This window comes from Genypterus blacodes, unplaced genomic scaffold (assembly GCF_046128005.1).
Source record: "Genypterus blacodes isolate CSIRO-AG114 ecotype Tasmania unplaced genomic scaffold, CSIRO-AGI_Gbla_v1 ptg000003l_1, whole genome shotgun sequence".
In the NCBI taxonomy this organism is placed as follows: domain Eukaryota; kingdom Metazoa; phylum Chordata; class Actinopteri; order Ophidiiformes; family Ophidiidae; genus Genypterus; species Genypterus blacodes.
In genome coordinates this window covers 8,167,570-8,184,726 of record NW_027466817.1, presented here as the reverse complement: position 1 = coordinate 8,184,726, position 17,157 = coordinate 8,167,570, and the positions used below count along the sequence as shown (strand labels likewise).

Here is a 17,157-nt window from a genome sequence, read left to right as displayed (position 1 = left end):
CATGGCCCTCTTGAATGAGAAGAAGAGAGCCTCCCGGGTCAGGGATAGGGAGGAGATGAAGCGCGTCCAGAGGCTGCTGAAGGAGAAGATCCAACAGGGCAAGGACAACTACAGGAGGGGGCTGGAGCGAAAGCTTCAGCAAAAAACCTGAGGGAGCGGCATGAAAACCATCACTGGCTACAAGCGGACCGGTAACCAGTCAACAGAGGGGGACCAGGTCTGGGCCAACGAGTTGAACCTATTCTTCAAAAGATTTGATGAGAGGCCCATTAACCACTCCGCCAGCTCGTCAGCCATCGACACCCCTCAACCCTCCAGCCACGCTGACTCCCCTCCCCCACCATTCCTCCACAACAACACAATACCAGCTATCCTCCCCCTGGCACCACCTCCCCCCACCAATACTGAAACCACTCAGCCCCCACCTCCCCCCACCATCATCAGCCACACCCAGCCTCCCCCATCAGTATCAGCCACACCCAACCTCCCCCCGTCAGTATCAGCCACACCCAACCTCCCCCCATCAGTATCAGCCACACCCAGCCTCCCCCCACACCACTTCTGTCTCCTCCACCACACCGGGCACACCCTTCTTCACAGCAGAGCAGGTCAGGAAAGAGCTGTGCAGACTCAACCCCGGTAAGGCTGCAGGTCCCGACGGAGTCAGCCCAAGGGTCCTGAAAGTATGCGCAGGCCAGCTGTATGGAGTACTGCAGTATATCTTCAACCTGAGCCTCAGCTTGGAAAAGGTCCCGGTGCTGTGGAAGACATCCTGCCTGGTTCCAGTCCCGAAGAAGTCACGTCCCAGCACCCTCAACGACAACAGACCGGTGGCGCTGACGTCCCACCTGATGAAGTCACTGGAGAGACTGGTACTGTCATTTCTTCGGCCACTGGTCAAACCATCACGAGACCCTCTCTTTGATAGTTTTGCCTATCAGCCGAAACTGGGAGTAGAGGACGTCGTCATCTTCCTGCTTCACCGTGCCTACGCCCATCTGGACAGACCCGGCAGCACTGTGAGAGTCATGTTCTTTGACTTTTCCAGTGCATTAAACACCGTTCGGCCTGCCCTGCTCGGGAGTAAGCTGTCGGCGATGCAGGTAGACTCTCCCCTGGTTTCCTGGATAGTGGACTATCTAACTGGTCAGCCGCAGTTTGTCAGACTGCAGGGATGTGTGTCTGACACTGTGGTGTGCAACACTGGGGCCCCTCAGGGTACGATCTTATCACCATTCCTGTTCACCCTGTACACATCCGACTTCCAATCGATCGGTCAATCGCGATCGACGTATTGGGCACCCCTGCCTTAGGGCGTGGAAAGCCGTTCACAGACGGAGATTACATGAAAGAATCAGTTACTAAGATATCAGAGAATCTATTCAAAAACAAAAATGTCCTTGAAGCACAAACATGTATTCGCTTTCCCATCTTTCATGAAACTACCTTCCTTCTGCATCAATTTTTCTCTTGGACATTTTGGGATCATCTGTAGGTAGCCTAATTCTCAACACCACTTGGAACGAAAGTTGGAAAATCATCTTCCTTAAATGCTGATCTGACGCTGATGATAGTGTGAGGATGCCATCACCTCGCGGGTCACAAAATTAGTTTATGGACAATGTAAGCTTATAAGCAGCATAGCCTTTATTTTGCTCTCTGCCCGCGGGCCTTGAGTTTGACACATGTCAAACTCAAGGCCCTATGGCCTAAGGTGTTTCTCCTAGGGTGTTGCAAGGGCACACCCTCGCCCCCTTCCCCTTTCAATATAATCCTGGACTACACACTCAGGCAGTGTTAGAGCAAATTTATCACATAGACTCACAGAGATAGAATCATCAGTTTACTACAGCGCCGGTTCACCTTGTGCCACTACATGCAAAGCAGAAGAGAATGACAATTCCTCTAGAATTGTACCAGATCTTTATAGCCATCCCAGAGCCTAACATCTGGTGTATCTGGTGTACATCAACCCCCTACTTCTCCACCCTTTTTCAGTTTAACACCTCCTAGACTTAATGACTCCACAGATAAGAACTCTGGAGACCCACATGTCGTAAAGAGAGAAACGAGAAAATAATTTAACTTCTCTGGTCAACACCACAAAATACACTCGTAACAGGCAAGCCATCAACAGATGGGAACAGGATCTTGGTCTAACTTTTACACCAAGGAGGTGGAGGTAACGCCCTGCTGTGGTCCTAACGTACCTAGATTTCGTTGATGGGGTCAGCTTTCTGTCTGATCAAGAGGAGCTGGCACAGGTGTTCTTGACGGGAGTGGAGAAAGTGTGCCATGGTTGTTCTTGAGCTAAACACCAACAAAATTGAGGTTATTGCCTACAACATCCTCCTGGAATATCCACTTGAGAACAACAGTAGGCACTGCACTGAAAGAAGTCAATGGCTTCAAATACCTGGGCTCATCAGTCAACTCATCAGATCAACCTTAAAGTGAGGAAGGCGCTTGCATGGAAGGCTCTCAATGGAATGCTCCCATATGGAACTAAAACCTCCCCAAACATATCTAGCTAAGCTTTTCCTCCCTACAACAGTCCATTCTTCTGTACAGCTGTGAATGCTGGACCATGAAACCTACCCCCCAGATTGCTGCATGCAGTACAAACCATCAACCAGAAACAAGTTACAAACATCTGTATGGGAGATTACAGTTTTTCTCCATTGGTTTGGCTCATTTCTTGAAACAGATATTACATTCTCGAAACTCTTAGACCATTTGGCAAAACAGTCTAACAGTTCAGCACAACACCATAGCTCACTTGCAAAATCTCATATCTCTCCCAAAACTGTTCACTCATGCTTCAAAACTAAATTCATTTCCCATCTAAATAGTCAGTGCCACCAAAATGCAAAGATCCTTCTCAATTGCTTTGGCTCATTTCTTGAAACAGACCGGACGTTCTCATCACTCTTGGTGCTTTTGCCAAAATAACCTGGATGGTTCAGCACAACACCATGGTTCACCTGCAAAAGCTCATATCTCTCCCAAAACAGTTCACTCATGTGTCAAAACTAAATTCCTTTCTCATATAAATAGTCAGTGCCCCCAAAATGCATCGTCCCTTTGGCATTGTGTAAGCACCGCAAGTCAAAATGTTTAGATGTTTTGTCACTTAGCCCAGTCCTTCATTGATAATGGTTACTGTACTAGTTTTTTTGTCTAGCTAACAGAATTCAATTGTGTATAAAACTGAAAGGGCTGACAAAGGATTTTACGGTAAGAGTAGTCTCCAAGGTTTGACATCACACATTGCACTCATACTGCCAAGGAAATTGTAACCAGTTTTATTCACACACATAAAGTAACTTCCATAAATCAGAGTAAAAAGCGAAGCGCTTTCCAATAAATGCGTTCAACATAGGTAGGCAAAAGAACTTCAGGTCACAAGAAGAAGAAGTCTTCCTCTGCCACCCGTGTGAGGTAGTCGTCCAATCCTAGACATAGAATTCAAAGGAGAACACTGTATTACCATTCGTAATGTACGCCTTATGTATTTCTTACAGAATGAGTTACTAATGTAATTGTATTGTTGTTTTTCTTACAGTAACTTTACCACAATTCTAATGCATCACTGCACAGTGACTGGAATACTACTCTAAACTGTATCATCAATAATTCCATAATTTATTTTCTCCAATATTTTTCTTGTCATTTTTAGTATCATACTGTAAGATATTACTGTAGGCCTATAACACACACACACACACACACACACACACACACACACACCTGTCCTATACAACATATATTATATTAACATATGATAAAGGGGAGGCAGTGGCTCAGTGGGTAGTGCCTCCGTTTGGGAACCGGAGGGTCGCCGGTTCGAGCCCCTGCCGAGGTGCCCCTGAGCAAGGCACCGAACCATCAATCGCCCCCCTCTCTGCGAAGGGTGGTAATGTAATGTAAGTCGCTTTGGATAAAAGCGTTGATCGATGATCGTAATGTAATAATTCCATCATTGACTGAGTACGTTGTGTCTTTTAGGAGACAAGTGTTTATGACTTTGAAAGACGCGGTACATACCTGTTTTCCTCGCGAAAGGTTTGGATGATGGAGGAGACTGTAGAGCGCGGCACATTAGGCTGCACTCCGTGACCTGCTTTCGCCATTGTGAGGCGATGGTTAATAACGTGGTCGACAATTGTGGCCCGAATTTCATCTGGGACAGCATGGTGTCTTCTTGCTCCTCGGCCTCTTCCCCCTATTCCACCACCACGCACCCTTACTCCTCCTCTTCTTCTTCTTCTTCTTCTTCTTCATAGGGGAGTGAGTGAGTGAGTGGAAGAGCTGAGTGGAAGAAAGAGCGTGAGAAAGTTGTCCTAAACCTGTTTTTCTGTATGTTAATGTTTTGTTCTCTGTGTGTTTGTTCTTTGTCTAACTTTTGTCTGTTGGTGTTTTTTGGGGCTTTGTGTGGTTTTGGGGCGTCTGCTAGCAGTGGGGCTAGCTAGCATGACTGCGGGGTTTGAGAGGCTGACACGCCGGCACGGCGTCATGCTGTGTCCGGTTGTTGGTTGCACGGGGGAGGACTGTAGTTTAGGGGTGGGGGCACTGGTGGGTCACGGAAGCGTGAAGTCTGCCCCACGCATGAACAATGCGGTGGTGATCTTCTTAGAGAGCGTGGAGAAGTGGTTAAAGAGTGGTCATTTCAAACGTCCCCCCGTTCCTGAGCAACGAGGCTCTGGAGACGGAGCTAGGCCGACACGGGCAGCTCAACTCCCCCCTGATCCCCCCTCGGCTGCAGGTCCACCTTGTTGAGGCACGTTGTGTCTTTTAGGAGACAAGTGTTTATGACTTTGAACGACAACCGAGAGGAGCTCAACCTGGTGTTCAGGTTTAAAATCGAAAACTTTTTTTACACTGTCCATGTAATTACTGACGGCATGAAGTGTTTCGGGTGTGGGAGAGAGGGGCACCAGATGCGATTGTGCCCGGGGAGAGCGGGGGAGGGCCGGCAGGCTGAGGCTCCAGACGCCGGAGCGGAAGCGCCGGCCGCTGGCGGAGCAGAGGAACCATCGACCCCCCCGGCTGAACCGACGCCCTCCGCAGCAGCATCAACACTGCCCCAGACCGACGCACACACGGACGGACAGAGCACCGGAGTTGCTAATGAGGCAACTGGACAGAACGTCGGAGCTGACAGACAGAGCGGAGGAGCTGAGGGTCCATCAAGTGGACATGTGGAGGTGGAGATCGAGGGCGCTGGGCAGCAGGCAGCAGATGGAGCAGAGGAGATGGAGGGGGACCAGGTCCCCCCCAGTACTCCTCTGAAAAGAAAACCCATCGTCTCTCCTAAAGGTTCAAAGGGCAAGAAAAGAAGTGCCAAGAGAGTCAAAGAGGCTAAGGTACAGAGGGAAGAAAGCTCAGGGTCAGAGGAGGAAGTGAAGACAAAAAGTCCATCGTCAAAGCATATAGTTTTTGGCCAATGTGAAGTCGTTTTTGGACGTAACTAAAGGTATGAGGAATGTAAAAGTGGAAGGCTTCTTCCCAGACAAAGAAGATTTTCTAGGTGCTCTTCAAGTTTTTCTTAATGACGACGATGTTGTGAGAGGAGGCCAGAATACTACAGGGTAAAGAAGTACATAACTAAACTGGGGATAGAACTGTATGAGGATAGTGATAGTGAAGCGTTGATGAAAATGATGAGGATATCTGAGTTTGTTTTTCTTGTTATTTTTCCGCGGTGTTGTTTTGCTTAATGTCTGTGTGTTTTTGTTTTTTTGTTTTAAGCAAGTGATAGGTCCTAGAACTCACACAATTTAGTTTAAATGTTAGATTTATAAACACTTGTAAATAAATGGAAATTTAAAAATCAAAAATCTTCTTCTTCTTCTTCTTCATCTTCCTCTTCCTCGAGCAGGCAATTGCCCTTGTTCATTTTCTTGGTCAGGTGCCTCCATGTTCAGAAATTCTACTGGTCAAGATCAGGTAACTAAACATACTGTTTGATTGGTCATCTGAGATGTGAAACTCCTTCTTCGTTGGTCAAGTTCTAGTTTCACCTGACTGTCAATTTCTGTAATCAATTCATCAAATGTTCCAAGAGATTCATATGGTATTCATGGTATTTTGTTCTAGACTAATTTTGACAATTGAACAGACTGTTGTGCATGCGATAACTTATACAATGAATTGATGGTGACATGTTTTGGAGAGAACAACCATTACACTGAGAATCAACAATCAGTTTAGATCAACAAGATCTATTCACTTGGAAATTGTGCTAAATTTAGGCTAACTGAACTAACTGTAGGCTACCTGTACTTAATAATTTGTAAAGATGTACTGAGACATTGAGACATGTACTAAGACATTTGCAATTTGATGAAATGAATGAGAAATTCAATTCTGTTGTGAACAATTGCCAAGTGGTTTGGAGGTTTGTCCATGTTGTTTTGAGAATGTAATTTCTGTTTCAAGAAATGAGCCAAAGCAATGGAGAAAAACTGTAATATGGGTGAGTGAGAAGATAGCAGTCAGGAAAAGGAGGGTGGCCAGTCACTGCCAGAGGCACCGTAAGCTCTCAACCAGCAAAATGGTGCTATGGGAGCCACAGTATGAGCATTGGTCACAAGGGCATCCCATATCAACATAGGTGGACGTACTAAGATGCCAGATGCATCGACAATCTGTATGACTGGAAATACTGCTGTAGGGCTCATCCGAGGACAAAATAGACAAACATCAAGTATGACTGCACAACACACACACAAAATGTAGATAGCAGTGCAGCAAGATGGTTATTCTGAAGTCGCAGAAAAAGATGAGTGTGATAAAATGAGTGGGATAAAGCAAGAGACAAAAGACAAAGCATATACAGTCTACTGTCCGTGTTGGTAAGCAGACATGATTCAGCACATGCTGTCCTCCATACTGAAGGGCTCAGAGAGTACTGACGAAATAAAGAGACAAAATGTCAGCAAAAAAACAGAGAAACGCAGAGGGAGTTCTTACCTGATCTCTTGTTCTCTGTAGAAATGGAAAGTTCTCTGCAGAGCCTCCTGAACAGTTTGTGTCTGCAAGAGAATTAATTGCATATGAGACAAGGGTATGTACATAGATATGTGAGGAGAGAGAGACAGAGAAAGAGAGACAAAGACAGAGATAAAAAGAGAGAGTGAGACAACGACAAAGACAAAGCGAGACACCGAGACAGAGAGAGAGACAGAGAGAGAGAGAGACAGACAGACAGACAGACAGACAGACAGACAGACACAGAGAGAGAGAGAGAGAGAGAGAGACTTAACCTAAGGGGGATCCAATGTGATTATCTGTTTTACGACTCAAATGCAAAGCTGGAGTGAGGATATGAGAACTGCGTGTGTGCGCCAGCTGGAGAGATCTCCTATGTGTGTGTTTCTCACATGGGAGTGAGTGTGTTTAACACGCAGAATTATTTTTCCAAATGTTTACTTCCTTGTTTACAACATGACAGCATAGTCTACCCTTCAGAATCATTCACATGACACACATTGGTGCTTCACATCAACAACAAGGGTAACACAATGTTAGCGTGTCCTCGATTCAGCTATTCATATGATAGAATACACAACACACTAAACATACACGCTGCTCCCCCCCACCCCCATCTCCCTCCCTTTCTCTCTTTATCCAAACTCTTGTGTTTGCACAGTTTATTTACAGAAGGATGTTCTCACTCTTGTTCTGTTTCTCTCTGTCTGCATGAGTGATTCCCCCCCCCCCCCGCCCACACACACACACACTGTGCTATGGTTTGGTTTGATCACCAAACAGCAACTTCATCACCACTGAAGAAAATGGAAACACAATAGAAACTCCTATAAAATGCTACAGAAACACAGCAGAATTAAAGCATGAGGAACTCAGCTCTTTCACACAGAACATTCCACAAATATTTTAAACATTATAGATAAAAAATGTAGCTGCTTACCAGATAAATGTACTCTCGTTGTATCTTCATTATATAGCTGCATTACTGTGTGCTGCACAAATGCATATGGGATCACATCATGCACATGATCTGCATATTATTTGTCTTCTATGTGTTCTGCTGTGTGGCCGGTGAGATCTGCTCGACAACCATGACTTGTTTTCCTATGTAATATCATGTGTTTTAATTTGCAGGCTGAAGATAATATTCCAATTAAATTGTAATTGATTCCATTGTAGTAGGGGTAAATTTACCGGCGTAGCCATACAGCTTGATTTGGGTAAAAATTATGCCGGCCTCCAGAAAGTAACGTCCCAACCATTTACAGATATACAGAAAAAACAAACAATGCATATTAATGATGAATCAAAGAATATACTCAAAAAGGTGAACAATAAATCAGCTCATCTCCATCACAATTCTAAATACAGAATTACCTTTTTACCAGCGTTTCCTTCCTTCATTCATATGTACGTCACACATCCTCGCTCTCTTCACTGTTTTTGTTTTATGTCTTGTTTTCTTTTCTTCCCTTCTATACGCATAAAATAATCGAAAAAAAATTGTCCTGTAAACTCAATGTAATAGCTGTTGCTATTCCATCATGGGTAACAGTCAAGTCATTCCAATATTCAGAAGGCATCACTATTTGACTAACATTGCTCTATTCTTCAGAACTGTTGTAAGGCCTACAACACAGGTTTGAGGCCTGTGCCCATGTAGCTGACTGCCATGTGCCTGGAATTCCTTTGTCGCAAAACAGGCTAGAGAACTACAACTTCCAGAGTTACCTGGGGTTAATCCCCTTTTCACACCTTGGTCGTTTGGGGTTATAAAAGCCCATCACGTCCATGAGCTCTTCCTCTCCAGCTAAACTAAAGCAGAAAGGAGACCTAAGAATTTGCCTCTCTCCCAATGCTGATCTCTCTCCCGTTGCTGATCCAAGTATGATTGGAGGCTCCCCCTATCTCTCTCTGGACAAAAACCAAGGCCTTGTCCTAGTGAACAATGTTCTGTTCCTCTAAATCTGTTTCTGGATGGATTTTCCTTGATTGCTCGACCTGGATCCTGATTGCAAACCAAGAAGGCAAGCTGTTTCCTCCTGTTTCTTCAATTCCCCGTCGACAAACTTCCAAACCTCCCACCTGGACCAGAGATTTGAAGCCTTGCAGACCTGCCCATGTGATCATGTTAGAAAAATGTTGATTGAGTTATACTATGGGATAAGAGCATGCTGAAGACTAGTACAGAAGGAAGCAGTCTGACTAGAGACAGTCTTATGATTGACTCGGACAGTGTGCACCAAGATGTCCTGCTGATATTGATAAACTTGTGATTGACTCAGGTAGTGTGTCCTGTTGTTATTGATAAACTGATCAAGACTGTGAGTGACAGGAACAAAGTCCTCTGGCAGCCATGTATAAGATGACCATTTGAGCTATAGAAAATCAGTCAACCCAGACTGCAATGACCACACATTGTAAATGACTCTTGCTGCAGCAATAAATTCTCAACCCAAGTGTTCTGATGTCTCCGTTCCTGAAGAAAAGAATTCTCATGACAGATCAACTCACCAGCACACGGATCTGCCTAAATCCACCAAGAAGGCCCAACTGGACTCTCAGCGCAACAGGCTGCCCTATCCATTCCACGGTGAATTGCAATTAGGACGCAATTCCACCAAGTAAGGCTTAAACGTCTGGGCATAAATAGAGTTAGAAAGTGATATTAGACTCAGAAGTCTACCAGCCTGTCTCACAACTCACCTTCATCAAGACTGGCCCGTTGACATCAAGACTGTTGACAGGCCCATCCTCTCCTTCTCTGAGAGTTGAGGGACATGCACACACACATGCCCAAACACATAGGCTAGGCTAGGAGTGAATCTGCTATCTTGGCAGTGAACCTTAACTCCAGGGACTCCGCCCACACACATGTGTTTACCAGCTTTTTTGTATAGCCCTGATCTTAAACTAGATTCCCCATTTTAGTTTAATCCAGGTGCCATTAGTGGGTGTGTCAACACACACACACACACACACACACACACACACACACACACACACACACACACACACACACACACACTCAAGCTTTACTTCCCTTGTGATTGAATCTGTTATCTGAACTTCCTGTTATTGTTTTGTCTTTCTGGTTTATTGTATTTATGGTGATGACTCTAAGTAATTATTGTGAGTTAATAAATCCTTTCATATCATAAAAGAAGTGTCTGATCTTGTTTGCTCTGAATGGTGTGTGATTCAGCCTCTGTCCACGCGAAGGCTCACCTTTCCAGATTGATTTGGAGCCCAAAACTAATCCATAAATTGTTCCCATTTAATTAATTAATTAATCAATGTGATCATTTTAATTAATAATTAAGATTTATGGTGAATCTTTGAGGCTTAAGTCAATTATCTGCTATCTTTTTCCTCTTGTAAATAAGGGGTGGTTCCCCGATAACTTTCATTTATAAGTTTAAGTTATTATTATTTTTATTTTTATTTATTTTTATCTTATTTATACAGCAAAAGTTGATACAGTGAATATACCTACACTGTTATATGGCATCCGCTCATGGAAGCACCATTAGACAAAGTAACCTTGTGGCCTATCAGAAAGTACAGTGACAAACAGTTGCATGTTCCACATCAGCCTTCTCGGCAGAAATTAACCTGCCCCAGGACAAAGGCACATCACTGAGGTCACAAACCCTTCCACTCTTTCTCACTGAAAGTTTCATGAGAGGCGACACAGAAGCGTTAGCACTCAGTCTCACCCTTTATCCCTAAAAGAGGGACACCAAACTGTTAAATGAAGTATCTACAGACTCTTGACACAGGTCAGGCTGGACAAAAATGTGTCACCTTGTTCCCGGAGGGATGGCTAGCACAGAGGTTTCGCGTCATGGCACAAGTGACAACACAGTTTGGAAACACATTTGGATATTTCTGAGGTGATACTCGTTTATAGTGATAAGCAGAGACACCAGCAGGGCTTCTTGGTATCCTCTTTACCCGTTCTGCCCATATTATCATATCATTCTCTTATCATCTTCCGCGGTGAGGGACTGATCTGTGACAATTCGAATGCTTTCTTAAGCCGTGCCATAAGTCCTAGCATTATTAACCAGCTTGCTGTGGAATTACCGCAAGCTCTAGAGTTATTCAATCCTAATAAGGCCTCATCGGATACGCTAACAGACAACATGAAATCCCTATTAGCCAGCACTTTGGAGTCTATTGCTCCTCTCAAACAAAGGTTTCGCAAACAGGACAAACTGGCCCCTTGGTTTATGACTTGCCTGGTCTGATAGCCTATTAGATTATAAACAAGCACTTCGATGAATTAGCTACTACTCCAAATTCGTTACTGACAATAAGAGCAACCCCAAATTCCTATTTGACACAGTGGCACAGCTTTCTAACAAACCTGCAGCCACAGTCAGCTCTGAGCTCACTAAACCCCTGCTAAAAAAGCCGACCTTAAACCCTGACATACTAAACAACTACGGGCCTATCTCAAATCTTCCCTTCCTCTCTAAAATTCTTGAGCGTCTGGTAGCAGATCAGCTTACTGACTACCTTGACTCAATTAATTTATTGAAGCCATACCAATCTGTCTTTAGGCCTCTACATAGCACCGAACAAAGACCTATTTCTGAGCGCTGATTCTGGTGCTATTTCAGTTCTAATTCTACTCAATCTAAAAGCAGCCTTTGACACTGTGGATCATAAAATCCTACTCGATCACCTTGAGACTCACATTGGCATTCGTGATCTCACACTTTCTTGGATTAGAGCCTGCCTATATAAATAGGTTTCATTTTGTTTCATTAAATAACACCAATTTGCCTCACTACCCTGTAAAATGTGTCATTACACAGGGTTTTGTACTGGGCCCATTACCATTTTCAACCTATAGGCTCCTTCTCAGAAACATTATTTGTCAGTTCGGCATAGATTTTCATTCATATGTGGACAACACCCAATCATATGTTTCCATAAATCCGAACGATCACTCTGGGATCTCCAACTTGGAGTTAGGGTTAGCCGTTAAAAGACTGCATGACAAAAATTCAGCTTCTTAACATTAATAAAACTGAAATACTGATCTTAGGGCCAAAGAAGCAGAAATTGAAATTTGAAAACATTTTAGATAATTTTGACAATGGTTCCATCCGTTGCTCCGCAACTGCAAAGAATCTAGGCGTAACATTTGACGCAGACCTAACATTCAGCAGCCATATTAATAACGTGGCAAGGGTTGCTTACTCCCATATCCGAAATATCTCCAGAATCAGACCATTCCTTAGCAAAGCAGATGCTGAAACGCTAATTCATGTCATTTGAAACCACTGGCTTATTGCAATGTCCTCTTTTCTGGTTTGAACACCTATGCTTTTAGGAAACTGCAGCTTGTTCAAAACACTGCAGAAAGAGATAAGCGATAAGGTACTTATTACTCGTCATTTTGCATGCAATCCAAGGCAAATCGCATGCAATTGAAATTTATCTTGTACCCCCTCATATCTCACACACACACACAAACACATGCATTAGCGGGGGTGCAGGGCAGCCATTATACGGCGCACATGGAGCAGCTGAGTGTTCGGTGCCTTGCTCACGTGCACCTCGGCTGTGCTCTGGAGGCAAACTGGCAACTCACCAGCTACCAGTCTGCTTACTTGGTCCATACAGGACTCGAACCGGCGAACCACCGGTTCCCACGCTGAATCCCTGTGGACTGAGCTACCGCAGCCCCCAGCTACTGCTGCCCCCAAAAAGCAAGACTACAAAACCAGTAGTTTGATCACAACACCAGTCCTAGCGTCGTTACCTTGGCTTCCAATCAGTGCCAGGGCTGACTTGAAGGTCTTACTTCTTACCTAAAAGATACTACATGGCCTAGCTCCTGTGTATCTTTCTGACCTTATTACCAATTATGTTTGCATGATCTTTAAGATCTCAGATCTCAAAAGAGCATTTTCGTACCATGCTCCTTTTCTCTGGAACATACTTCCTGCACTCGTTAAAGGGGCAGGATCCCTAGAAATGTTCAAATCCCGCCTGAAGACACACCTCTTTTCAGTACACTTTGATATCTGCTAAATGGGCAGGAAGCACAGTCTCCTAGTTGCAGGAGGCCAACTCAGGTTCAGCTCAGGGCTGAGACAGATGATTTCAGACCTGTCCACTCTGGTTAGTGATAGTGTCAGTGAAGTAAGAGGATGGGGCACATTAGCTGATTTTCTCTGTCCATCCTTCTTACCCTCTCACCTTACATCCTATGTGCCCTGATGTGGCCATGGCTGTTTCAGCGACAGACGGCTGCTTTCCCAGAGGTACGCCATCAGGACTCTACTGCTCCCTCTACCACCTTGCCGCCCCCATTCCACCCTGCCATTCTCCTCAGCCCCAACTAACCTCCCACCATCTGAACTGCCAAGCTGCCCGCCTCCCCTGCAACATCCTCAACTACCTGCGCGAACCGCTGCCCCAGGACAGAGACTCTCAAAACATAGGACTACATTGTATTGCGCTTTACCTTTCTCATCATCTTTCTCTCTCTCTCTGCCTGTCTCTCTCTCTCCCTCATCCCTGTCTTGTCTGGTATTTCTCAATGCATGACCTTTGTGTGTTTTGCACTGCATGCTTTTTTGTACCTCTGTTTTTGTTTCTCCTATTGCACACCCGCCATTCGTGGAGAGGGAATCTCTCATGAAACTGCCTCCCAAGGCTTCATCCTTTTTTCCTTATACACTTAGGTTTTCTCAGGAGTTTTTCCTCATCTTCCTAGAGGCATTTGGGCTGGGTCGGGAATTTTCCTGATGATGTGGGTCTGTAAAGCCCTTTGAGACATTGTATGTGATTTTGAGCTATACAAATAAAACTGACTTGACTTGACTTTACCCGAGACGAACACTTACTATTGCACTCATTTAGTCTGCAGTAGTGTATGAGGCAGCTTGCTGGAGGAAGCAGAGGTGCACATAAGGAGAATTTAAATATTTACAGATGGAGAAAATCAATTGACGCTCAGTCCTTCAATTCAATTCAATCGATCAGTTGATCAGTCGATCAATTTGTAGCTCCACTGCTACCATGAATTATGTGGCTGGGTTTTCTGTGGTCCTAACGTCAGAGTTTGATGACTAAACAAAATCATGTTTAAACTTGTGTATTTTAACTGTTAAGTATAAAAACAGGAAGACTAGAGGATAAACCAAACACAGTGGATTATGAATAGAAAGTCTAGAAACACACAGTCATCTCTGTGGTTCACGCTGAGGCCATTTGATTAGCTAAATGGGTTACTAAGCTAATGGTCAACTTCCATATTTGCACAAGAGGGAGTGTAATGAATGTGTGTGTGTGTGTGTGTGTGTGTGTGTGTGTGTGTGTGTGTGTGTGTGTGTGTGTGTGTGTGTGTGTGTGCGTGTGTGTGTGTGTGTGTGTGTGTTGATCATTCTGGGTCAGTGTGTTCAAAGCAAAGAGAACCACAGTGAAACAAATGGTCTGTTGTCTCTTTCATGGTCCACTGCAGTCAATAACACACACTGTTGAGTGTGTGCATGTGTGTCTGTGTGTGAATGAGAGAGAGAGAGAACAAAAAGAGAAACATTGTCATTTGTAAAGGCCACCATCGACCTGTAGGTGCTGAATAAATGTAAAGTGGGGTATCATATACACACACACTTTAGACACAGAGCTGCTCCTTTCCTGCTTCATATTTTATCCATAAAAGATCAACTTCATCTGCACCTGATGAATCTCAGCTGTCCACATTTTGTTTTTTTTTAGGATTTTTATATTTTCAAAATATTTCACTCCTGTAGGCTTGATTATGGAACACAGAGTAAAAACATCACATATACTTTTGCTGTGAGGTTTTTGACTTTATAATCCATAGAGCCTTGGCCTTCCAATTTACCGTGGGCAATATGACCAGCTTATTTAATGCTGGCACTTGTGCCTCACATCAAAAAGGTTGTGGGTGCAAGACCAGGGCCTTCCTGGTTGGAGTTTGCATGTTCTCCCCTTGTCTGCGTGGGTTCTCTCTGGGTACTCTGGTTTCCTCCCACAGTCCAAAGACATGGAGGTTCATTAGGTCAATCAGGCCAAATTGTCCACCCTGCTTCATATCTAGAAAAGTTCCTTCATCTGCACCTGTAAAAACATCACATATACCCACAAAAGGTGTGAATGTGACAGTGAGTGGTTGTTTATGTACTGTATATGTGTGCCCTGCGATGGACTGGTGACCTGCCATGTGCGCAACTTGACAGTGCGCGCTACACAGAGCAGATTGAAAATTGTCCATCAGACTTTGACCAATAGCTTCAAGACTTTGCTTTACGCGAGCCAATTACTACATTTATGTGCTTTCCATCAAAAATTGCTACACTGTTTCACCTAAACTCACCTGCAGTAAAGGATGAGATTTTGATGCTACAGGCTGATGTTCAGCTGAAGTCCAGGGCTCATGGACAGTTTTGGAACTCACAGAGAGAAAAGTACCATAACATGAGGAAATGTAGCCTCAGCATATAAACATTGCACAAAAAGTAAGGACACACTACATCAGGGGTGCCCACACATTGGGGGGGATGTGCGCTTCGAAATTTGAGGTCTGTCTCGCTCGATCTGCCGGTCTGCTCGCGGACTAATTAAGTAAAGTTCGCTCGCTGGGGTACCACATAAATGTGGCGACTGGCTCGAGTAAAGCAAAGTCTTGAAAGCGTTTGTCAAACTCTGACACAATTGACCCAATCTGCTCTGTATAACATGCAATGTCAAGTTGAGCACAAGCCCTCCTTTGCGTCCCCAGCTTTGATGCGAGGTTTTGGAAGTTACATTACATTACGATCATTTGGCAGACGCTTTTATCCAAAGCGACTTACATTACATTACCACACTTCGCAGAGGGGGGAGCAATTGAGGGTTCAGTGCCTTGCTCAGGTGTACCTCGGCAGGGACTCGAACCGGCGACCCTCTGGTTCCCAAGCGGAAGCTCAACCCACTGCTCTACCCACTGAGCTACTGCCTCCCAAGTTCCCCAAAACTGGTGCTGCAGCTTTGAGGACAAACGTTGCAGTTTTCGTTCTGTGAACTGTCCAAAAGTGCTGCTCCAAATTTCCCTTTTCGGAATAGCGATCGTAGCATTTGCAGATCAGACAAACGCACTTCGAATATGACATTGTGAAAAAAAAGTCCTCCTCCCATTCTAGATGGAAGTTGTAATTTTTTGGTTTCTTACTTGGCCCAGCTTCCCCACTCATTTATATACCCTTTTCTTTAGTAGAATTGTATAAATTGGAATCAAGAGGCAAATGCCATAGTAAATTCCATGCAATCCACCCACATTATCTTTGCGTAAGACCGGTCGATCGTGATCAACTTATTGGGCACCCCTGCTCTACATAATACACACATACAGTACACTCATCTTAATGTGAACGTAAATGTACAGAGCACAGCTGGAGAAAGAGGAAGAGTTTGTCTTTAACTTGGACCACAGAAAAACAATCTCTAACCTCACTCAGGTATCTGTAATTCATTCTCTCATTATACTTCACGGTGGATTTTCAACCTGTTGCCATCTGGTGAGGTATGATGTTATTAGGTCTCCACTGCAATGGCATGACACTGCAAAGCGACACCACAACGAAAGAACTGATGAAGACAGAGAGGACAGAGGGACAAAGAGTGGAGATGTCTGAGGGTTCACATATGGCTATGGTAACTCTAATTTCTTCACTCAGCTCTGTTATCAACAGCTGAGCTCTCGTTAAGCTGATTCATGTTTGTATGAATGCTCTTAGTAATAATGCAATCAGCAGCTGTAAATGACACAGGTCTTTTAGGTTACCGTGTTTACAAAAAAGCTTCCCTGACATGCTAATGACCGAGGCAAATGCTTAAATAGGCCAATATGCAACAGCATGTCTTCTGGATACAAAAAAACATTTAAAAAAAAAACATGTAATAAGATCATGCCACATTTACTAAACACGTGGTTTGCTAGCAGAATGTAAAATGAACAATTTTCTGCCATACACTTAGATGTGCTCATCAACTGAAGAGCAATCACTTCCTCTGTAGAATGAAAAATTCATCCCAGAATCTACATATTGTCTAATGTTGATGGCACATTGGCCCAACAAATTAAAACTCCACTTACAAATACTGACATATTTAGCCAGCTTATTTAAACATTCATTG

General features: G+C 44.2%; 1 protein-coding gene across 5 annotated transcripts in view; it reads right to left on the bottom strand.

Moving 5' to 3' along the window:
- Nucleotides 1–17,157, bottom strand: part of gucy1a2 (guanylate cyclase 1, soluble, alpha 2) — a 43,907-nt gene that overhangs the window by 24,432 nt on the left and 2,318 nt on the right. For 4 of the 5 annotated variants that reach the window (XM_076146616.1, XM_076146621.1, XM_076146613.1 and 1 more), the window contains exon 2: nt 6,976–7,037. In XM_076146616.1, the coding sequence (XP_076002731.1) occupies nt 6,976–7,037 (62 nt within the window). Of the gene's footprint in view, nt 1–6,975; nt 7,038–7,933; nt 8,098–8,187; nt 8,481–17,157 lie in introns of those variants that run through there. The other variant, XM_076146612.1, reaches the window with a different exon arrangement.